General features: G+C 49.6%; 1 protein-coding gene across 4 annotated transcripts in view; it reads right to left on the bottom strand.

The window, feature by feature from the left end:
- ANTXRL (ANTXR like) overlaps positions 1–23,620 on the bottom strand; it is a 45,378-nt gene that overhangs the window by 1,262 nt on the left and 20,496 nt on the right. For 3 of the 4 annotated variants that reach the window (XM_016918287.4, XM_016918285.4, NM_001328278.1), the window contains 6 exon segments: positions 21,920–21,989; positions 21,311–21,389; positions 19,594–19,683; positions 18,299–18,337; positions 17,150–17,305; positions 15,484–15,564 (listed from right to left, as the gene is read on the bottom strand). In XM_016918287.4, the coding sequence (XP_016773776.2) occupies positions 15,484–15,564; positions 17,150–17,305; positions 18,299–18,337; positions 19,594–19,683; positions 21,311–21,389; positions 21,920–21,989 (515 nt within the window). 4 annotated transcript variants of the gene reach the window in all.

The following is a 23,620-nucleotide window of genomic DNA, read 5'->3' as shown; positions in this document are numbered from 1 at the left end:
CCAAACATGGATTGGTCACCCCAAGTCCATTCTTCCTGTCTTCCTTACTAACGAAGCCTGCTTTTGTTAAGAAAGGCAATGTGGTACAACAAACCACCACGGCACGTATTTACCGATGTAACAAACCTGCACATCCTGCACATGTATCCCGGAACTTAAAATTAAAAAAAAAAGAGAGAGGCAATGTGCTCAGTTGAAAAATGACCTTTTCCCAGTCTCCCTTGCTGAGCAACATGGCCATGTGAATGCATTCTGGCAACGGAGTATAAACAGGAATTGTTGGGCATTGCTTTAAAGAAGGCTGATTTCCCTTTTTCCTTCTTCTTCCTGCCTGTAATATGAGTGTGGTGACTGGAGCTCCAGAAGCCATCTTATAAGCATGAAAGCAAATTGAAAGCCTGGCCTTTTCAAGGAGAATTGTTAGGTTTCCCCAAGGCTGTTCTCTTGGGGCTTAGCAGGCAGGCAATTAGATAACAATCTTTCTCAGAGCTGCTCAGCTCTCCCATTTCTCAATTTGTATAGGCTGTCCTCTGTTTCTGGAATGTTCTTCCTAACCTTGTCTGCCCAGTGAACTGCTGCTCACCTTTTCAGACTCAGCTCCAGAGTGGCCTCCTCCAGGAAGCCCCTTATCCTTGCTCCCAGCTAAATTGACCACCCTGCTTGGTCTTTCCAGTCATGTCCTGGCAGAAAGCTGAGCCCATTGTGGGAAGTGCCCTGTCCTTCTATATGTGCCTGTCCCTGCTCTGCAAGCATGAGGACTGTAACTGCATCCCCTTCGGCACCTGTGGCTGGAGGGCTGCAGCAGTATCCCAGGATGCCAGTGGGCATATGCCACTTTGCCTCGACCTCCCCATCTGTGATGTGGTGCTGATGATGCCCACATACCACGGCAGGAGCAGCAGCCCATCAATGCTTGTGGTTTCCCTGGCGTGGGGCCTGTTCTGCTCCTTCTGTACTCAAGGCCACCCTTCCCAGGCTGCCTGGAATCCCAGGGGTCTCCTGCCAGGCCAGTCTCAGCCTGATGGTCCCAAGGAAACGCTCCATTCCTCACAGGTGTTCCACAGAGCATGCAGACTTTGAGCTTGCTTGAACCTGTCATTCATGCATAAAGCCTCCCCTTGGACATGTGAGTGACAAATGCCTCAAATGCTGGATTCCCCTACAGAGACGGTCTCTCTCTTACTGAGAGGGGCCCTTCTCCCATCTAGGCCCCGTCCTGTGACCTGCCCTCTCCTGCCCCTGCCCTGCTAGTCCCTATTCAGGATGATGCTGACTTTCCCCTTGTGCCCCCTCAGACCCTGTCCTGAGCCACCTGTGTCTGCAGCTGCCTGTCCACCTTCCTTCATGCCCGATTGGGCTCCTGCCACTTGTTCAGGGATTCAGGCTTCCTTCTTAGTACAATCCAAGTGTGTTAGCCTGCTCTCCCTGACTCCACCCATCCCCAAATCTAGTCCTCCCAGGACCATCTTCCCTCCCAGCTCACACCCTCCAGAGAAGCTCTGCACTGCTGGCAGGATCCAGTCCCTCCACCCAGCCTGCACGCCAGACCATCCCCTGCCAGGTTCCTGGGGTCTCCATACCCTGCCTTCAGGCAATCACAGCCCAGCTACTAGAAGAGCTGGCCATGCCCTGGCACCCTCCCTCGCTCCTCTTGAGGGCTCTGCTCCTCACCTCTCCATGTTGCACGCCCAAGCCCAGCCATCCTGAGCCTCAGTTCTGGTGCTGCCTCTGACAAGCTGCCTTCCTTGAAGGGGAGCATCCTGGTCCCAAAGCCCCAGAGCACTAGAGCTGAATCTCTTTCTCTTTCTCCAGACAGCCTGTCTCTCTCCTTGCAGCACAGAGTTGGGGTCCCTTCACATAACAGCACCCTCACCCTGCCTGCCCCAGGTCACACACAAAGCTCAAGGCCGTACCCAGAGCAAGAGCGACCAGAGAGTCTATGGGCTTGGCCCAGACCTCCACCTGGAGGAACACGGATGTTTTCTCCACCTTTCCTTGGGGCTCAAGAAGGTTCAGCACTGTATTCCACCCACCACTGCCCTCCTGACCACAAGCCGACTGGACCCAGAGTGCAGGTCACTCCATCAGGATGTGCTGGGCCACAGTCCAGGCCTCACAGAGGTGGCTTTGTCATGGGGGCTTGAAGCCCCACCTCACTCCTCCTGGTCACCACCCAGACTATAAGGCCCAGGCAAGATCTTGGCTTCTGGTCAGTGCTCTCCTCTGTCCACTCAGGCCTCAGCCCCCAACCTTTTTTCCTCTGAGCAATCCCTAGGGGCAGCCAAGGCCATTGTGCTCAAACCCTCTTCTGGCATGGTTAGAAGGCATGGCAGGAACCAGAAAGGATAATGCCACTCCCAGAAGGAGGTGGCCCCTCCTCCTGGCACTGCCCACCCAGCCTGGGGGATCTGTGGGGATGTTGTGAGGGGCTGCCTCTGTTCATTTTTGTGGGAGGAGGAAGTGCCAGCTGTGGGGCTCAGGGGCCTGCTGACTGCTGTCCACTCATTTCTCCCTGCCTTCCATCATCCCTAACACCAGTGCTGGGTGAGGGCAGGGGTGAGTCACCCTGCCCAGCCCCTGTTCCTTCCTTTTATCCATCTCTACTCACAGCTATTCCTCTTTTTATCCATCTCTACTCACATACTATGAGTCCACTAACATTTTTAATACATAACCCTTTTAGCATGAAGATGAAAAAAAAAAAAAAAAACCCAGATGCCTTACAAAGAAAGACCTTCTGATCAGCCAGGCCTTCCTGTGATAAATACCTTTACTCCATGGCCTAAAACTGAGCTTAGAGCCACTGTAAAGGACTTCCCTAACCCAAGAGTGAAGCCTCAAGGGTTTACTGAGGAATTTCGAATGGCTCCCTGACCTTAACCAATTTATTCACATAATATTGGGGCCTGGTGAAGCTAAGAAATGGATGGCAGCAGCAGAATAGGGTGGACCTGAGGAGGATATTAAAGACCCTCAAAAACCCCTGCATGAGAAGAGGTAAAAGGAGCTAGAAAAAATGCTGAACACATTTTACATTCAGTTCCTAAGATTGTTCCAGAAAAAATTGATTGGTGCATCATCCAACCCTGCAGACCAAAGCAGGAGGAACCAGTTTCAGATTACAGAACTTGCTTAGAAACACTGTTTCTGAAATATTTTGTGCTCAAAATATAGCAAGGAGTATTTCCTTCAGAGACTGGAATGGCATTAACTGCTGTATTTACAAATGAGCTCCGTCCTGAACTTGGCAGTTCAATTAAAACCTATAAGCCAGGATGGAAAGTTACAGACATGACTGAATTGGTGGCCTTAGCTGAACATTTTCAGAAGACTCTAGAGCAAGAAAAAACCCAAAAGGCTAACCATCTTATGCCTCTCCAATTACAACAGTTACAGGGGCCAAGACCAAAGGGACCTTCTCATTTTTATTTTAAATCACAAGCAAGAGGTCCAGAATAAGGAATTCCTTACCCCAAGGTAGATGCCTTCATTGCAAACACCCAGGACACTGGGAAAGGAGATTGTTGACTTTTGTCTCAGTCTACCACCAAGGCTCCTCCCTTTAGGCTGGACTGGTTCACCACTAGAGGGGACCCAAGAGATTTTAATGCTCAGAATAATAAAAATAGACAGGGCTCAGGGATTCTCTAGTAAACTGCTCCCCAAAACACTCTTAGATAAACATAGAAAAACAAGATGTAAGCTGGGAATCCTGTGCAATGCTGGTGTATACCAGGGTCGCCTTATCCAGCATAAACCCTACTTTAAAAAGCCAACAAATCTCTTGGAGTGAAAAGATCATCTCTGTGGTGAGGGTTTCGAATCAAGTTCAAGAGGCTTCCATATCTGAACCTGCCTAATCAACTTGAGGATATTTGCAAGAAAATATACCTTTCTACTATGTAACAGTGATCCAGTAAACTTGCCAGGGCAGGACTTTCAGAGTTGAAAGGGCACATACAATTCTCCTCAGAGGGAGAAGCAATCGTAGAGTTTCCTGACTCTCCTGAACCAGAATGGTTATGCTCTCTACAGACAAATTGATAAGATCAAAACTCAGGCCCATAATGAAACACCTTTCTAAAACACCTGAATATTTATGGGTCTCTTCCTCAAATGATAGAGAAAGAATTAAAAGTGCGGAGTCTATAAAGGCCCAAACTGGTTATTCTAAGTCTTTGCCTAAATTACTCCAATATATGCTAAAACCTAATGAAATTAAAGGGCTCTCAACAATTGTAGGAGATTTAACTAAACTAGGATTTAGAATTCCATGTACCAGTCCTTGTTAACACTTCCATCCTACCAGTTAAAAAACCAAATGGATGAGGTTGAAGATTTGTTCAAGATCTACAGCTAATTAATAAGATTATAATACCAAGATTTCCCATAGTCCAAAATTAGAATCGTTTATTACCTAACGTACCCACTGATTTAAAGTGGTTCATCATAATAGACCTCTGCTCAGCCTTCTTTAGCATTCCAGTTCATAAAGAGAGTCAACATTTGTTTGCTTTTACTCAGAAAAATCAGCAGTACACCCGGCCTTTTCTATTTTTCCCAGGCATTGCCTCAGTACTTAATAACCCTACAGTCTTCTGGACATTGTACTGTTACTCAGTATGTAGATTACCTGTTATGCTCTCCCACTCAACAGTGCTCTGAAATTGACTCAATTTACCTTCTATAGCAACTCACACATAAAGGTCACAAGGCCTTGATGGAAAAACTTCAATTTTCAAGAGAAATATTTCATTATTTGGGACATGACTTGACTGCTGAAGGGATTTCCCTCTCACCTGGGAGAATTCAAAACTATTCAACATTTTCCTTGGCCTGGAACCAAAAGACATTTAAGAGGTTTTCTTGGACTCACAGGATATTGAGGATCCTGGGTTGCAAATTTTCCCTTAATTGCCTCACCATTGTTTTAGCTCACTACAAATGCAGTATGGGAAGACAGTCCAGGCTTTTAACCATGAAACTGGCCTTATGACAGCCTCCAGCTTTAGGACTTCCAAACTACACTAAACCTTTTACCTTGGTTGTTCATGAACACAATAATCAGGTATTAGAAGTTCCTACTCAAGAACATGGGGGAAACATAGGCCCACTGCATATTCCAGTCTGCAATTAGACCCAGTAGTTAGGGAATATTCTAATCATTTAAAAGCAGTAGTAGCAGCAGCCAAGTTGGAAGCTTCATCCGAGCTTGTTTTAGGGAATGAACTCAATTCACAAGTCCAACATGCTGTGAAAAGTCTATTAAGTTTCAGCCAAACACAGCATTTTTCAGCAAGCCAGCTAGCATCTTATGAAATTCTTCCTGATGTCTTCTAATCTCCATCTAAAATGCTGCAACCTACTTAACCCTGCTATTGTATTAACTCTTCCTGACTCTGGTGATGACCACAATTGTGTAAGTGCAGTATTGGAAATAGTGGCCTCTTGCGTTGATTTACGAGACAGTATATTGGCTAATCCTGAGTTATTATTTTTTGTTCACAGGTCCTATGCCAAAAACTCAAAAGAAAATATCAGGCAGGATATGCCATTACCACCCAAAATGAGCTAATAGAGGAGGGAACTCTTCCTCAACTTAAGTCAGCTCAACCCACAGGCTTTTTGCTCTCACCCAAGTCTGTCCTATAGCTAAGGACAAGTCAGTAAATATTTACACAAATAGAAGATATACTTTTGGAGTAGTATACAATTTTGGCATTTATGGAAACAATAAAGTGTTTCTTACTTCTAGTAGGATCCTCATTAAAAAAACAGACTCCAAATAGATAAACTCCTTTCTGCTACCTGGTTACCATCAGAGATGGCCATTATTAAGATTGAAGCTCATACCTGTAAAACTGAACCTGAATATAAAAGGAATGCTCTAGAAGGTATTTATGCCAAATCAGCTAGTGCTGAAACTGTTAGGATATACGATTTAAATTAACTCCATAAGATTGATCCAAGTCAATTCTCTCATGATGACCTACTCAGTAAACACTGCAATGCACTTGATTTGGAAAAACAAATTTGATATCTAAAGGATGTAAATTCAATGTTAAGCATAGACTCACAGAGGGCTCAGATGGCTGCCTGGCCCTTCCTGAGTCTTTGAAGCTTCTACTATTAAAAGCTCTGCATCCCACAACTTGTCCTGAAACAGAATCCATGTTATGAAGAAATACTGGTGGGATGACTGTTTCAAAATTGCTAAAATGGTTTATAATCAACGTTTGGTTTGTCAAACTCATAATCCTGGGAAAACAATAAAAACTTCAGGTAGTATATTTTCACCACTTGATGGGCAATTTTTTTTTTTTTTGAGATGGAGTCTCACTCTGTCACCCAGGCTGGAGTGCAGTGGCGCAATCTTGGCTCACTGCAACCTCTGCCTCCCAGGTTCAAGTGATTCTCCTGCCTCAGCCTCCCGAGTAGCTGGGACTACAGGCACACGCCACCACACCTGGCTAATTTTTTATATTTTTAATGGAGATGGGGTTTCGCCATATGGCCAGGCTGGTCTCAAACTCCTGACCTTGTGATCCACCTGCCTTTTGAACACTTACAGATGGACTTCCTTCAGTTGCCAACCTCAACGGGGTATCAGTATGTCCTTGTAGCAGTTTGTATGTTTTCTGGCTGAGTAAAGGCTTTCCCATGTGGGAAAGCTGATTCAATGACAATAGCCAAGAAATTATCAGAAAATGTGTTTCCTTCTGGCGACTCGCTGGAGAAATCTCCAGCAATAAGGAAACTCATTTTACTGTGCAAGTTATAAAGCACTTAAGATATTATGGACATGATGGCACTATCATTGTCCTTAGCCCTCTGTCTTCTGGAAAAGTTGAAAGAACAAATGACATCTTAAAACTCAAATTGACAAAGTTAACTGAGTCAATTGGGTTGCCTTGGCCAAAGGTACTATCATTGGCTTTGATGATAATCAGATACGCTCCTACTGGAAAACATAAGTTGATACCTTACGAAATAGTCACTGGAAGGCATATGCCCCTAGTAACAGAACCGCATGCCTCTCCCACTCTCCTAAACTCTGATATGCTTAAACTTGGAAGGCTTTAATGCATTATGTCAAAGTGTATTCTTACCAGGTAAAGGAAGCTTTTTATGATGCACTGACTGAGGATAATCAAACCTTTCATGGTGTAGAATCTGTAGCTTGGGTCTTCTGGAAATGATGTCAGAGGAAAATTGCTTTGAACCTCATTGGAAGGGACCATACCGAGTCCTTGTCACCACCCACACTGCAGTGAGGCTTCAGGGCCTTGGACCTTGGGTCCGCATTTCACAACTCAGAAAGGCCCCTTCAGACTCTTGGGACTGTATATATATTGGAGACTTTAAGGTAAACCTGATGAGAGAAATTTCTCCCCAGAAGCAGACAACATCCTAGAAATGGACAACTTTTCAAAGATCATAAATTAAGATTTCTCTGACATCATGGAAAACTTCAGTTTTTGTCTTTTCCCCTCATCTCCTGCTGTCCTAATCCTTTCCTTTTCTCTACAGGAAAATTCATGGGACCATAATCAGTGGATGGCTTTAGCTCAAGCTTCTGCTCTAGCATAAAACCCAAGCAATTGGGTTTGTGAGCTAAAACCAAAAAAACGAAGAAACAATTCCATTAATGCCAGTGTCTACGTTCCCAAAGAGAATCACCCTGAAACTCCAAAGGAAGAGGGGAAAGTTGTCCTTGATACACTAAACATAATTGCTACTTGCTTTCCTGCACTTGCTAGAAACAACACTCTAACATTTCCAATTAATAACCTGATTGTTACCAAATATACAAAACCTATTCAAGTGATACCTGCAAAAGGTATATTTGGCTTCCAGGCACTAGTCTCTCAAGATCTGGGAATTATCTACGTGGGTACAAGTAATTGCTTGTATAATGTCACCAGATTAAATTCAGTAGGGTACTTTTTAAAAACTAAATGTGGTTATATACCTTTACAACATATTATAAGGGAGGTACAAAAAAGCAAACTTCCTTTTATGCAGACTAATGGGCAAACAATTTGTTTTTTGAGACAAAGACTCCCTGTGTACCCCATGCTGGAGTGCAGTGGCATGATCTTGGTTCACTGCAACCTCTGCCTCCTGGATTCAAGCAATTCTCATGCCTCAGTCTCCCAAGAAGCTGGAATTACAGGCATGTGCCACCACACCCAGCTAATTTTTGTATTTTTAGTAGAGATGGGGTTTTGCCATGTCAGCCAGGCTGCTCTCAAACTCCTGGACTCAAGCAATATGCCCACCTAGGCCTCCCAAAGTGTTGGGATTACAGGAGTGAGTCACTGCACCCGGCCATGGGTGAACAATTTTAACAAACCCTTGCTCAAATACAACTAAATGGACACTTTTCCAACCCCTAAGGGCCTATATTGGGTCAGTAGAGAATGTGCTTATTCCATTATGCTGAACCCCTGGGAGGTCTGTCTGGCTACAAAATTTAAGAATTTTCCCAATTTAATGATTAGCTCTAAATTTCATACAGTGGGTTCCCCACTACCAGCAAGAGTGAGCCCCCAGGAAACCAACTGAAATCTTTACTCAGTAGAAACTAGCTTCTCTTTGTCTGTTTCAAAGTTGGTGCTAACTTCAGTTATTGACTGTTTTTGCTTCTGATCACAGGACCTATCATGGGAACTTTCATGGGAAGGTATTTGAAAGGCAGGAGTTAGCCATATCAAATAGCCAGATGTGAACCATGAGTAAAAGCCATACTCCAAAAGAGAGGTGATGACATATACATTCACATGGAACATCACGCAGCTTCACATCTCCTTTTTGCTACAGTTGAGGGCTTGTGTTTGGTATTGAACACAAGTGAATGTTATACCTATCTCTCCTCTGATTTTGTTACTACAGAAAGTTTAATTTAAAAGGTGGCTGGCTGGTATTACTGTTTTCTTAGACTCTGCCACCAAATACATTAAGAAAATCTCTCAAGAGAAAGGAACACATAACGTGTTTATGGGAGCAACTGACAGTTGGTTTGCAGGCATCCTAAATGGTGGATGACAAACTTGGGTTTTCTAATCTTTATATTTATTCTAGTGACTTTCCAGGCTATCATGCTTGTGTTACCAGGCTAACAACAAAGATGAATGCCTCTACAAATCAGGCCATTTTACAGTGAATTATGGCCTGTACACCCTGAACAAAGACTATGACTGATCGACTTAAACACTGTTGAGCTGCCTATACTGCCTGAACCTTGACTTGATTGATTTGGGTCATTTTGCTTCATAAGAAACATTGTTAAGGAGTTCACTTTGGTCTTTTGATATCATCCTCTTTGTAGTCATCCTAATAGTCCCCGTGGTCCACTGAACCCTCTAAAATCTTCGATGTGTTGTATGCAACCATCCATTGAGCATAAGTGGTCTCACTTCTACTAAGTCAGCAAAAGCATACAAAAGTATTGAAGTGGCATGATGTTGTGACTTGTGAATTCCATACTGAGATCAAGTAACTCATTTTTGATGGTGACAGAGAGTGGCATCAATGCCCAAAGTTTTGGTCAACCTCCCCAAATTGAGAGGCCACTCAAAAGAGTGAAATTGTTAAATAAAACTAAATTTTGGCCTGAGAAAGCCTCCATACTCACATACTTGAGTTCTCACATATGAACCACAGCCTAACTCAGTACAAAAACAAACTGAAAACCCAACTGCGGAGTGTGCTTCTATAACGGGAGCTGAGCCTCGGCCATTCACAGCAGCCACACTTCAGCCACTCACAGCAGCCAACTGTTGAAATGAGGAGGACACACAGAGCTGTCGCCAATTCAGCTGTTACTGTACCTCAGTTCCGTTTTCTCTATGTCGTTTTCCCTTTTCTGTTCCGAAATCTTATCTGACCCTGTGGTAGCCCTGGAAACTCTCTGAGTCTGTCCTGATTCTGAGGGCTGCCCTATTTGGAATCATGTTTTCTTTTTTCTGCTCAATTCAACTCTGTTACATTTAATTTGCCTGATGTTTTTCTTTTGACATATGTTAAACAATCCTTAAACATCCATAAGTGCACTTGAGCTCACCTGCATACACACTGTCAGTACCAGGGGCTACCACCACAATTATATACTCTATTTATTCCAGGTAGTGTTTGCTCGATTTGGGACCATTATTTTGTCAGCCTTTTGTTTTTCATTATTTTAATTTTTGGAGCTTAATGTTTAACATTGGATAAGGCAAGTCTTCTCTCACTGCTTTTCTGTATTAAAAATTTCTTAATGATTCTTAACTGTCTATTTTTTTTCAAGGGAACTTGTCGTTTTGATCAAATTCCCTAAAAATGTTTCATTACAATTTTCACTAAAATAACATAGCAAGCTCATGAATTCCTCTGGGAAAAGTTGACATTGTGCTCTAGATTCTTATATTTTCAAATTTCTCTTGTACCAATAAGTAAAGTTTTATAGTTTCTTTTCATCATGGGTCAGCACATTTGTGTTACACTTATATATGGGTATTTTGTTTTTTATTGCTATTGTAAAGAGAAAGGAATCTTTCATGTTTATTTCCACCTTCTTTGTTTCTACTTATTTATTGCAAAACATTCCAGTAAAAACTTACCACAATCATTCCAGACCTAGTGTTTACCCACTGCTGAGGGATCCTCTGGAGCAGGACCCCGGGCACTAACACTGAGGCCACCTCCCCTCCTCTGCCCCAGTCTATCCCAGGAGATCCAGGGAGCTCTGAGGTATGGGTCTACACTTGCACTGATGAAGAGGAGCAGGGTTGGGGTGCCTCACAGTAGAGGAGACCTCCAGGTGGCTGCCCCCTGAATCTGTGGGGTAAGTGTAAGGTGGTGAGGAGGTTCCTGGAGTTTGAGAGGGTCTCCTTCCTCACTGCCTCTCTACTGATTGCAGATATCTAAGCCAGCAACTAATTACTTCTCACATCAGCTCAGCCACTCTAAGGTAAAGGGACATTTCCTGAAGTGATTGGCAAACAATCAGAAACCTTAATTGCCAGTGCTTTGGAGTTTTGGCTCAATATTTGTATTTCCCGATTATGTTACAGAAATGTGTGTGTGTTTGTGTGCATGTGTGTTGGGGTTGGAGGGGTGGTGCTGAGGAGTCGAAGGGAAGCTCTCTGTAATTGCAATACCAAAGTTATGATCTGAAACTTTCCCAAAAAGTACTGGCTTCAAGAACAGCTGCAAGCTGGGATTCCTGGACAGTTGGAGGCCACAGCCAGCTTGGCTTTGCCACCCCTGTCCCTTGGTCTAGTGCCCTCCACGGGCATATGGCCAGGAGGAGAACTCAGGAGCTCCATGGTCATGAATGCATCCTAAGGCCCGTCTGCATTAAGCTCCAACTGTTACCCAGAACAACTCTCCCAGCAAACATGAGTATGAATTTAGAAGGAGGTCTGCAAGTGACAGTGTGAAATCAAGATATTAATATTCACAAATGTATCATGTGTAAATTTCAGTAAATTCTCATTAGAAGCTGTCGATAGTTTCTTGGAAATCATGACTTCCAGTGAAACAGTGTACAAGAAAACAGACTGGATCATAGATTAATTGATATTAGTAAATTAAGGTCCTGTGGCATATATCTAGTCATGAAGGCATCATCAAACTTCTAAATAAAAACCAAAATGCTTCTAATATTAAACATTGAAATAAATGTGAGCTATACATACCTTTAAGAAAAGTTAATAAAAGCAAATAACATAATTATTTACTCAGTTATTCCAGCTTAGGGTCGCAGGAGGCTGGAGCCTATCCCAGCAGCTCAGGGTGCAAGGTGGGAACTAACCCTGGACAGGATGTCATGTCCTTGCAGTGTGCACTCACACACCCACACACTCACACAGCGCCCATAGAGACACGCCCATCCACCTGATGTGCACATCTCTGGGATGTAAGTGGAAACTGAAGTACCCAGAAAAATTCCCTGCAGCCATAGCAACAACATGCAAACTCCACACAGACATTGGCCTCAGCCGGGAATGGATTTTTTTCTGATCAGCATCATCATTTCTCACTCAGTGTTCAGATGACGTTGAATGAAATGATGTTATTCAAGGACCTGCTGTGTGACATTTTGCACTGTAGAGAGATGCACTTGCAGGTGTTTCCATAGATCACTCTGACAGCAGGACATGGGGTGGAACCTGACTCAGACATGAGCCTCCCCTCAGGTCAGTTCATAGCCCGGCTCTACCACTCAACAACCCTGCCACGTTGAGCCTATAACTAAACATCAGAGCCTCGGTGTCCACAGCTCTGAAATGCAGACAGTAGTGACTACCTTGCAGGACAGAGAGGTGGCCATGCACGCAGTAAGGACCTGGAGCCAGGTTGTTGGATGCTGGTCCTATTGCTTCCTGGCTGTGTGACCCTGGGTGGGTTACCTAACTTTGTAGGGCCTCTAGCTTCCTCCCCACAATAGAGTTATGGCATATATTAGTTTGTGGAATGTAGTTGCAACAGTGTCTGGCCCACCTTAAGATCTATATGAATGGCAGCTATGAGCCTTCCTGGGTGTTGTGAGAATGAAATGAGATCCAGTTTCTAAAGGGCCTCCTGCTGTGGTGCGCACACGAATTAAACTCACTGGAAAGGCTGTTATATCATAGTGGGCACTATATTTGGTGACAGAGAGTAAGGTTTCACACTATTAGCCTGACTTTCCTGATGGATCGAGTAATATTGTTTCCCATTAACATAATGAGCATCCACAGGATAAGGTGAAGGAGAATCCTCAGCATGGATGGGAGGTAGAGTTTGGCTCAAGAGACTCAGAGTTGTGCTGCTTCATTTTGTATGAGTGTGTAGTGGGGATGGCCTGGAAGAGGACATTATCAAAAAATTTATTCAGGGAACCGAAGGTGATGGAGCAGGGAGACACACTCAATTTAAAACAAAAATTGAAATTAAACAAGACTGACTGCTTTTGCCACAAAAATGCTGAGGTTTTTGGTAAACTGAGCCTTGGAGAATTTCCTGCATTATTATGTGCCAAAATGCAAAAATGTTTGGATTTGCTGAAACAATAAACTAAACAAGGTTTTAAAAGGCAGCAGCTCCTCTGAATTCGACAGCACACTCCAGTCGAACAGGCTCATCAACTTCCCGAGCTTATCACACTCCCCAGGTCAGCCCACAATGCCAAGTCAGGAAGAGGAGTTTGGAAATAGCCTCCCCACAAGGCCGGGGCATGGGTGGAGAAAGAGGCATGCACTGGTTCTGTCAGGATCCCCCAACCTGCTGAGGGCCTGAGTGAATCCCTGTCTGAGGGGAGATCCTGGAAGAGGGGTGTGCAGCACACAGGTGGCCTCTTCACTCTGCAGTGAAGAGACAGACAGCCTACGCCTGTCCTGGCAGGACGTCTCACTGATGCCTCCACAGCCCTGCGGTTGCAGTTGGGCTGCCTGGCTGGGGCTGAGCCACCCATCCAAGCCTGGTCTCCAGCGGGTTCTCACTGAGATGCACTCTCTCTCCCCCAGCCTCAGGGCTGCTTCTCACTCAGGGTCCCCTGGCTCAGGCAGGAAGGTCACATTCCCAGTGTCTCTGAGCAGGAAGCTGCTGAGCTCACCAGCAGCCTGGCTGGTGTCTGGCTCTGTACACTCATGACTAGGCTTACAGGCTGACCCTGTGGCTCTGAAACGGGCTGAAGGTCTTAAGGGGATGCATCCTCTTTAGTGCATGATTCATGTTAGACCCTAGGGCCAGCACACCGAAGGCTTAAAGAGGAGAACCGGGAACTCCTGCCAGATTGTCTGAATTCTTGGGTATCTGACAGAAATCTTACAAGACACTTAGTCGGGTGTTCAGGACTACAGTTGGGAAGGACAAGATCAAATTAGGTTGTGGCAGAGGAGCTAGAAGGGAGCCCAGGTCTACAAGCCACAGCTATGGGCCTCCCTGGGTTAGGGACAGATCTGGGGTTGATTTCTGATAGCCTGGAGGCAGCCACTTACTATCTGGGTGGCCTTAGGCAACTCTCTGGGCCACTCTGGGCCTCTATTTTGCCATTAGTAAAACAGGGATTGTCTCTCCTTTTCTAAGAATCGCAAGGTGGACTTCACACGATGACAGTGGCAAGGGCCTGGCAGAGCCCTGAGCAGTGGTAAGTGCCCTCTGTAATGCAATTACTCTGCCCCCTACCACCCCACCCCTAAACCTTAGCTTCAAAGAGCTGCCCTCGGGAATGAGACAATTTCAGAGACTTGCTCCATCCCCTGTCTCACCACACTGGACAGTAAGGCCATTTCTGGCCCTTTCCCATGCCAACCTTCCCACCTCTTGCCTTTCCTCTGCTTGAGGTGCCTGTTTTCACACTCGGTCGTCAAGCTCTATCCCTCCTAAGTGTCTCACCTGTTCAGTGCATAAGGCTGGACTAGTGCCATGTGACCGGAACTGGGCTGTAGCAACGTGGAGAGGCCTTATGGGACCTCGGATGGAAAGTGGGCTTCTGTGCAAGCGTGGCTGGGATTGAGAGCCCTGTGCAGAGGCACAGAGCCAGGAGCCCAGCGGCTGGAGGAGCCCTGCATGCCTCTGACACCAGCAGTGCCCTGCCAGGTGTCAGCACGCCTCCCAGGGGCTCCCAGCCCATTTCTTATCAGCAGCGTCCAGAGGCTTGCAGCCTGCAAGGCCTTGTCCATGCGCAGCCACCTGGCCACTGAGAACCTATGCTGGCCTGATGCAGGAGGTCTGGCCAGTGCAGGTCCCTCTATAAACCCTGGTGATGAAATCATCTTCCAGGTGCAAAGGGCTGGACTGTGGGAGGCACAGGCAGATGAGTCCCAGGCCGAGCCAGAAGCAGGGCTCTCCAGGGCCCCGGGGCCTAAGCAGAGAAGCCCCTTGGTGCTGATCCAAAAGGAGAGCAGTGCAGAGTAAGGGCAGGAGTCAGCCCAGTTCACATCCAGCCCTATCACTCGTGGGCTTTAGGAGCAGGGACATGCTACTTAATATCTCAGCACTTTTGTCCCCTTCACCAAACTGGATAATAATAGCACCTACTGGTACAGTTACTGGGAGGATGAAAACAGTGAAAGCATGGCTTAGCCTCGCAAATGGCCCATGGGAGGACTGTGTACATTACTGAGGCCTCATTAATAATTATATAATTATTAGTCTTCATTCATAATAAGTTACAAAGAGAAAATCTTAACAATTTGGTCCTCCCTATGGTCCCAAGGCAATGAACCAAGGAAGGAATCCTTATTCCCTGTTAGAACCAGTCACTGTTGCCCAACAACTCTGTTAGCCATCCTAGCCAGCACTCCTGGCCCCAGGTGATGAACAAAGGAAGAGCTTGGGTGCCATGTCCAGAAACTGTCTGGGATGCCCATGGGCACCGTTTCTGTGTGTCTTGTGCCGTCCTCTTTTGCAGATGCCTGACATGGCTCTCTGAGCCCCAATCCCAGAGGACAGTGGTCAGGGGAAAAGCAGTGGCCTTTTGTCCATCAACTGTGTCCCTGTGCCCTAGCTCACCTGGTCCCTGCGCTGACAACACATCCATGGCACCTGGTGGCAGCTTGGGTGAGAGAGGTCACAAAAGGTATCCAGATTGCCCTGAAAAGCAACGTGGCCATGAGGAAGACATGCAGCCTGGACACTGCCTCCAGAAGGCATCAGAACTCCCCAGCCCCCTACAGCTCTGTCCCCAGGAACACACCCAGACAAAGCTCCCATCCCCCTCTGGGGGAGGGGCCTGGCAGCCTTATGTGCTGGGGACATGGTCACTGTGGCCACAGAGAGTTTTGGAATCTAGAACAAAACACTATTTTGCTGAAGGAAGAGAAAACGCCAGGGGCAGATTCAGATAAAAAGTCCAAAGACAGGAGGAGCCTGTGGTTCTGAGCAGAGGTCCTGAAGGGGAGCATGAGTTAGGCCTGGGGGCCCAGCATGGGGGCCTGGGCAGGAGCTCATGGCAGGGAGAAGGAGCCTTGCTGCTGGGGCACACAAGGGGAAGGCAGGTGAGAGGACCATGCCCTGCTCAGGGAGTAGGTACCTGACACCAGGGAAGAGAGAAGAGGAAGGCAGAGAAAAACAGGCCAGAAAGCAGCCCAGGACCCACGGCGGGCAGCCCCTTGGCCACTCGGCGCTGCAGTCACGCCTTTCTGGGTTCCGGTGGGGATGGGATGAGGGCCGTGTGTTGCAAGGCAGTGCAGGCCGCTGGCAGGTGACTTCCTCCCCCTGGAGACATGTGCCCCACACTCTGAGAAGAGACAGGCCTGGCTTCCCCAGATGCCCACTGAGGCTGCAGAGGAGCCTGACCCTCCCAGGAGGAAGCAAGAGATCCGACCACAGACAGAGCCAGGACCAAGGGGGAGAGGGGCAGAGCCAGGCAGGAACTCTGGGGTCCTTCTCCCTCAACATCAGCCACCCAGGCGCCCCCTCTACCCCTGTGCAGGGCCCCCTGCTGCTGCCTGGCTGGGTTTCTCTCAGCAAGATGGGCCCTGGACCCGCCCATGAAGGAGGTTTCCTCAGGGAGAGTGGCTGTTGTGTTGGCCCCGGGGCTCAAGCTCCTGCACAGGTGTCTTGTGAGGGCGCTTTCAGGCCTCCACCTCCTCCCCTCCCTGCAGCACCTGTCAGCCCATCACAGCAGGTGACAAGCCCACTCAGTGACAGCTTTTCCTCACTGCCTGAAGATCCTGCTGCCCGGGCTGGCAGGTGCCTCTGGCATCCTTGCAGTGTTCGTGGTGGTGAGAACGTGTGTCAGGACTGGTCATTTCTATTTTTTTTTTTCTGATTTGCATGACCTTTTGTGACTCAGGTTGCCTGACCCATGCACCTGCAGGCAGGTGGTCTAAAGCCTGGGGCCATTGCCAGAGCTGAGGCACCCCTGTGGAAACCAGGGACTGGTCAGACATCAAAAGCTGCCACTGTACAGAAACATGGATCCTTCTAGAGAGGGAGTTCAATGTGTGGGGACAGACCTGGTGGTGCAGGGGACAGGAGCCCTCATATATGCCTGCCACTGGGGCACGAGGGTGAGGTGGGCATCTGGTTGCTCTTGGCATCAAGTGTCCAAAGTCCAGCCCCTGTAGAGCCGGACTTCCTCCAGGGCCCAGGCCTCTGCAGTGGGACCCATCTGCCCCCTCCTCCCACAGTCCCATGCTGGGGTCACAGTCCCTCTCCACTGTGCCCTTCTCACCTCTATCCTTCTCATCCCACCCACTCCTTGGCATCCACAGCAACAAATAATCACAGTGGGGCAGGTGTTTACAGGAGCTGGGGGCGGAGGCGGGAGTGGAGGTGGTGGAGGCGGAGGCGGTGGTGGTGGTGATGGTGGTTTTTCCTGCTCTGGCTCCTAAAAAAAGAAAAACAACTGTCTGCTGACAGTGCTGGCCACTCCCAGATGTGTGTCTGGGGAATGAAAGGACCAGAAAGAAACCCACACCACAGTGGAGGGTCCTTCATGTGAAAAACACGCAAACTCCTCCTAGTTGGCAGACATGGCTCTTCTCGTAAATGCCAACGACTTTGTCTCTGTCCCCTTGGTTCTCCTGTGGCTGCCCTTGTTGAAAGAGGCCTGCTCTGGGGGTTGTGCAATGGTCCCAGCATTTGCAGGTGACTGTCTGTATCCACCTGGTTGCAGATGCAGCCTCCCCAAGTCCACTATGCAGCACTGCAGAGGCCACCCTTGGCCAGGGGTGCCTGTTCCCACCCCATCCCAGGCCCAGGGCCTCCTGCCTCAGCTACTCACCACTGCCCATGGCCCCTGGGGTGGGTCCCCGACCCAGGTGAGCCACAACTTGTTCCCGGACTCCTGGCCCCTGTGCTCACTGGGCTGGCGTCCTTCCCAGCTCGGTGCCCATCAGGACTCCCCCATCCCTCAGCCCTGCAGTCCCGAGAGGCTAACCCCAGCCAGCCCCTCATCCCTGCCAGGGACATGGATCCAGAGAGGCCAAATGGAGCCACACCTGCCTCTAGAGCCTGGGGACAGGGCCAGGTCCCTGAAACACGGGGCTCCTTTTCCAGAGCGCCTCTGTCCTTAGCATCTTACAAAAGGTCCTTGACAGAGAGCTCCATTTATTCAGGACAGATCATCACAGTTGCTGAAACTGGCCACCCCAGGCTATGAACTGGTGACAAGGCTTATGTTAAGGGGTGCAGGAAGCGGGAAGGGCATGCTGGGGACATCACTGTGAGTCCCCCATCTTCTCAGGCTCCATTCTGCCCCTCTGTCAACTTCTCTCCTCAAGCAGATGGAGATCATGGGGCGCAGGCTTCATGGCACTCTTGGTGAAGGTCAGTGGGCTCCTTGGGATGTGACAATATTGGGACCGGAACTGCAACTTACCTTTTCTGGCTTCTGCACAGGTGGTGGCTCCTTGACAGTCTAGAATGTTCAAAAGAGACAAACGCAGGCTGGATGGGGGTGGGCAGGCTCTGCCTTGGCCCTGCACACAGCTGGGACCCTGGCCTGGAGCACCAGGACAGAGCACTGCCTTTGGGGTGTCACTCTGGCCACCCTGAGCCTGTGAAGTTGTACCCGGCAGGCTCCTCCTCCCGGGCCTCAGCCTCCAACCTTACCAAAGGGGAACCCCTGTACCGCCGCTGTGGGGTTCCTAGGGGTCAGCCAGGCCAGGGACCAGGTCCCTAGTGAGGCCCAGCCCCTGCAAGTGTCCTTCTCTGCCCACAGCCACATGGAGAAGACAGCGTTCGCCCCACTTCCCTTCCTTAGGGAGAGCCTGTCTGTCTCCAGGAGCCCTCCCTGACCTCCCAGCCTCATGGCTGAGTCCCGGGCTTCCTTCCCTTGCAGCTCCCTATGCAGACATGAGCCCTGTGTGTTCCCTGGGCTGAGCTCTGCCCTCTCCTCCTTCTGCTCTGTCCTCTGTCTGCATCTCTCTGAGCTGGGTCCGTCCACCCCAGCTCCCAGCACCCCTTCCATCTTCCCTGCCCCGGGCTCCATCTCTGTTTTTGGGTCCTGCTCTGCCTTACAGGGAGCCCTTCCCACTCCTGTGGGGTGGACATTTCACCCTCAGCCATGACAGGACAGAACTGTGAGCTGCCTGTGGGGAATGGTAGCCACCATTTCTGTCCCTGCCCAGCCCAGCATGGGGCCCAGGGGAAGCTGGAGCTCAGTAAAGACAGATGAAGGAATGGGGAAGGAACTAGACATGTGCCGAGATCCACGCTGGTTCCTCAAGGTACAGACAGCTGGGGGTTACAGCGTCCTCCATTTGGGCCAGCAGGGCCTCATGGGGGCCCCTCTCTTCCTCCCTCCACACAGAGGCCACCTCCTGGCCCTTGTCCATCTGAGGCTTCCAGAAGTCTGCATTGTTGAGGCAGCCCTGGTTTCAGGGGTTCTGGGTTCACTTCTCTCTAGGAGCCAGGGCAGGCCTCAACCCCATGTCCAGGGCATTCCAGGCCAGCTCTCTGTGGCCAGCCCGGGGCAGGAGGCCCTGCAGAAGCCCAGGCTTGCTAGGCTCTGGGAACGTGTGGACAGGTCTGCGACTCCCTGGGCTCACGTGATGAGCTGGGAGCTGAGGGAAACTTCCCACAGGCGGGATCACGGGGCCGTCACATGTTAGAGTCCCTCAGAGGGTGGGCCTGTGCCTGGGCCCCAGAGCTGGGTGGGCAGGGAGCACTTGCCTTCTTGCGGCACAGCCGCCAGACACAACACAGCAGCAGTGGCACAAGCAGCAGGAGTGGCACAAAATAGAGCCAGTTGCGGAAAATGCCCTGGTGGAGAAAGAGAGCACCATGGGAGGGCCTCGGTGGCCTCTTCCCCGTGCCCACCACTTGGTGGCCCATCTGCCCACTCCTCACTCTCCCTAGCTGGCCCCGCATCCGGGTACCACAGTGGGGCCAGCGGCCAGGGCTGGGCCCCAGAGAGCTATAGACCCTTGCTCTGGCCCTGCTGAAAGTCTCTGCCCCTGAGCCCTGCCAAGAAAGTCCCGGAAGCTTCCATGGTCTGATGATCCCACCCTCACTGCACACCTCGCCTGCAGCACAGGGCTTCTGTGAGGACCACAAAATCTACCGGTACGAAGACAGGTGAGGGTGGAGGTGCAGGCACAGGAGCAGGGGCAGGAGACCCGGGTCCATCCCCCACAGCCTCTCTCCCCACTTCCAGGCTCTGCACCGTGGGCACATCCACGCACTGCTCTGAGCCTCAGCCTCCACACCTGTGCAAAGGGAATGAGCCACCCTCCCTGGGGGCACTTGTGAGGTTTAGAGAGCTCCAAGTCCTGGCTCAGAACCAGGGCCACATGGGGTATAAGCAACGGGAACAGTTCTCTGGGTGTTCTTCGCAATAAAGGAATCTTGGGTGGCATCCGTGGGAAGGCAGGCTGCTCAGGCCTTCCTCAAGTCCAGAGCTCTACTTAAGAGAAGGCTCGAGAGGGGAGGGGAGGGGAGGGGAGCAGAGGGGAGGGGAGGGGAGGGAAGGGGTGGGGGCCTGTGCTGGGAACCCGGCTGGCTGAAGGAGAGGAACCACTGAGGCTGAGCATGAAGGCCGCTGGCGAGGTGGGAGCCCCATGGCTGCTCCTGATGTGCCTGTCACAGTTGGGCCGTCAGTGGGTAGATTCCTGATGGGGAATGCGTGCATTCAGCCTGCAGATCCATGCGTGGATGTGCAGGGACAGGCAAGGGTAGACCCAGAGGGAAGACTCCCAACACTGGTGTGTCCTCACAAGTGAGACTGGGTACAAGGCAGTGGAGTGGGCTCAGGCCTCCCACCCGTCCCTCCAGCACATCCTCCTGCCTATGCGGCCCTGGGCCAAACTGCCCAAAGACATGGAGCTCTGAAGAGCAGGCACCTGGGGCACAGCACCTCCATTCCCAGGGGCCTCTTGGAGCTGAGCTCGGGTCCGAGTGCCTGAGAGCCTCCCCTTCAGCAGCAGGAGGGGACATACTGCAGGGCTTGGCGAGGGAACAGAGAGGGACATCTCAGGGGCCTGAACAAGGAGGAGAGGCAGAAAGGGGGCTGAAGGCATCTGGGAAATGACAGCAAGTGACCACCAGGCAGGCTTGGGGGCCAGGGTCATGAGCAGGTTCAGGACCAGATCAGCAGCTGGGGCACCAGTTCAGCAGCACACACGTACCCTGACGGCAGTGTGTGGAATCCTCCAGAGCTCCTGGGCCTGAGGTCTTGGCCTAGAGGTGCTGGACTCTGGCTCCTGGCAGACAGCCTCCCAGCCTCACCCACCTGCACCATCCAGAAGCCGGGTTGGAGCAGCCTCAGGTGCCTGCTGCACACGCTACTTTCTGGGACTGCCTGAGAACTGTCTGTCTTTTCCGTGCTTCTTCTAGTGCAGAGGCTCTGGACAGTCCTCATACGTGTTTGCAGCCCCATGCTGGTACTTACACATGTGGTGCTGGTGATGCTGACATTGCTCTTGAAGAATGTTTTGCCTTTGTTCAAGCTGACTTCAATAGAGTACTCCCTAAAGCATAGAAAATGCAGATGGTGAGAGCCAGTCCAGAGAGATGCAGTTCTTGCCCTTGGACAGCATGGGTAATGAGAGGTCATTCCCCAAACACTTGCAGGTAAACTTAGCAATGATGACCAAAGGGTAAGTGGGACAGGCAGTGAGGGGCCCTGCATGGGGTCTCATGCCATTGTGACCGTGTCCTAAATGACCAGGGACTGCTGCTTCGTGTCACCATCCCGGCTCTTCTGTATTTACAGAGTCTATTGGCTTAACTCTGAGAGGCAACCTGGAGCAAAGGTACCATTCCTTGGGCAAGCATCTCCTGCATCCTGCCTTCCTCACAGACCCTAGGATGCTGCAGATCCCTGAATACCTTGGGGGTCACTAACAAGGGATGTGGGGAGGAGGGTGCTCTTTGCACAGCCACAGATATGTGCTGTCCCAGCAGGGGGTAGAGGGGCATCCACATTTTGTACACCTCAAGGTGCCCAACCCTGACTCCCTGGTCTCTTGCCCTCTAGCCTCCTGCCAGGGGCACTTACTCTCCAGGTTTTTCTAGTTTTGGCCCAGGGCAATTCATGGAATTATTGTCGATACTGGTTGGCTTTTCATCTAAAAGAAAATGACATGAGAAGAATGTCAGTGCACCTGTCTGTCCACTGTTCCTCCCCATGTCTGTCCTCAGCATGCAGGGCTGACCCTGTGGCCCAGGACTGGCATGTGGGCTCTGCCTTCCTATTGCACAGACCCCTGCAAGCACCCGCCACACCCAGGCCCTGTGCAGCACTCTGTTGTGTAACAGGAACAGGCAGGCAGAGTCCCTGCTCTCAAGGACTCACCTTTAGGGATTGCACGGGACACAGAAAACAAAATAAAAAACAGGACAAAACGGATGACAGAGAGTGCAATGTGCTGTGATGTCCATGACCAGAGGAGGTGAGGGAACCAGAGAGGAAGGGACAGCCGCTTCATTATGCATGACTTCTCCTATCTTGTAGAGCCACAATTTCTGGTCTAGAGGAACATGAAATAATGCAAGGCCAGGGATTTGCTTCAAAATACTCTGTGGTAAGGGTTCCAAGGAAAGCAGGTGGGGCAGGTTGAGAATTATTGAAAGTAGGTGATGGCTTCTTTAAGTTCATTGCACAATTCTTGTTATTTTGTGTAGTGTTGCAAACTTCCATGAATAATAAATTATCTCTGAAGAGGTGACATTCCAGCTGAGATTAAAAAGATGAGGAGCCAGCCAGGCAAAGATCCCAGGTAAAGGTGCTTGGGGCTGAGAGAGTGGCATGTGCCAATGCTCTGGGCAGTGACTCGCTGACCTTGTCAAGGAGGGAAAGAGGTGACCCAGGACAGGGGCAGGGCCTTGTGGGCCCTGGAAAGGGGTTGGGGTTTTATTTCTTGTGCAGTGAATCTGTCCAAGTTGGGCAGATCCAGGATGTATTTTGCACATGGAGGCAACAGGACTTGCTGGTGGGATGGATGTGAAGAGGAAGCTCAGAGGAGTCAAAGATGACATTTGAGTGTTTGACCAGAACAACTGGGTGGACAGTGACACCATTTACCAAGATGAGGAAGCCTGAGGAGGGGACTGGGTTTTTTTTTTTTCAAGTCTGTAATTTTGTTTTCCAATTTTTGTTTATTTATGTATCTATTTACTCATTTTTGTGGGAGCGTGGTAGGCTCAGGAGAGTTCGGTAATGTGTACACATGGAACATTCTCACTCCTGAGCCCACACCCTTTTCACACCTCCTGAAGTATCGGGGAGGGCGTGAGCCCTGCTGCATCTGCCTGCTGGCCTGGCTCCAGCTCTCTACCCACTGGGCTCGGCTGCCAGGACCCCGGCTTCCCAGGGCCCATCAACTGCATAGCCAACCTAGGACTGGCAGAACCCGTGGTATTGACTTTTTTGCCAAGGATGATTTCAAAACAATTATGGCATCCTCCTCATTTTCCTTTAAAAGGCTTTCTCTGCTTTTCTTTTCCACCTCCCTAAATATGCACATAGTTTACTCTGGCATGTGTTTTCCATTGCAATGTCCTGTTCCTGAATAAATAGCATTTCTGTTTAGAGACACTCTCTCTGTTTGTTATTTCAGTTGTCAAAAATTGCATCCAGGCGCTTCCAGAAGCCAGAACCAGGCTCTGCCCCTGCTGCCCTACAGGGACAGATGCAGGACAGAGATCCCTGACCTGCACCTCCAGGCTGGCATCAGCCGCCAGGGAAGGCACGCTGCCA

The sequence above is a fragment of the Pan troglodytes genome, chromosome 8 (genome assembly GCF_028858775.2).
Source record: "Pan troglodytes isolate AG18354 chromosome 8, NHGRI_mPanTro3-v2.0_pri, whole genome shotgun sequence".
In the NCBI taxonomy this organism is placed as follows: Eukaryota; Metazoa; Chordata; class Mammalia; order Primates; family Hominidae; genus Pan; species Pan troglodytes.
The sequence above is the reverse complement of the archived record's forward strand: the minus strand, read 5'-3'. Positions and strand labels throughout refer to the sequence as shown.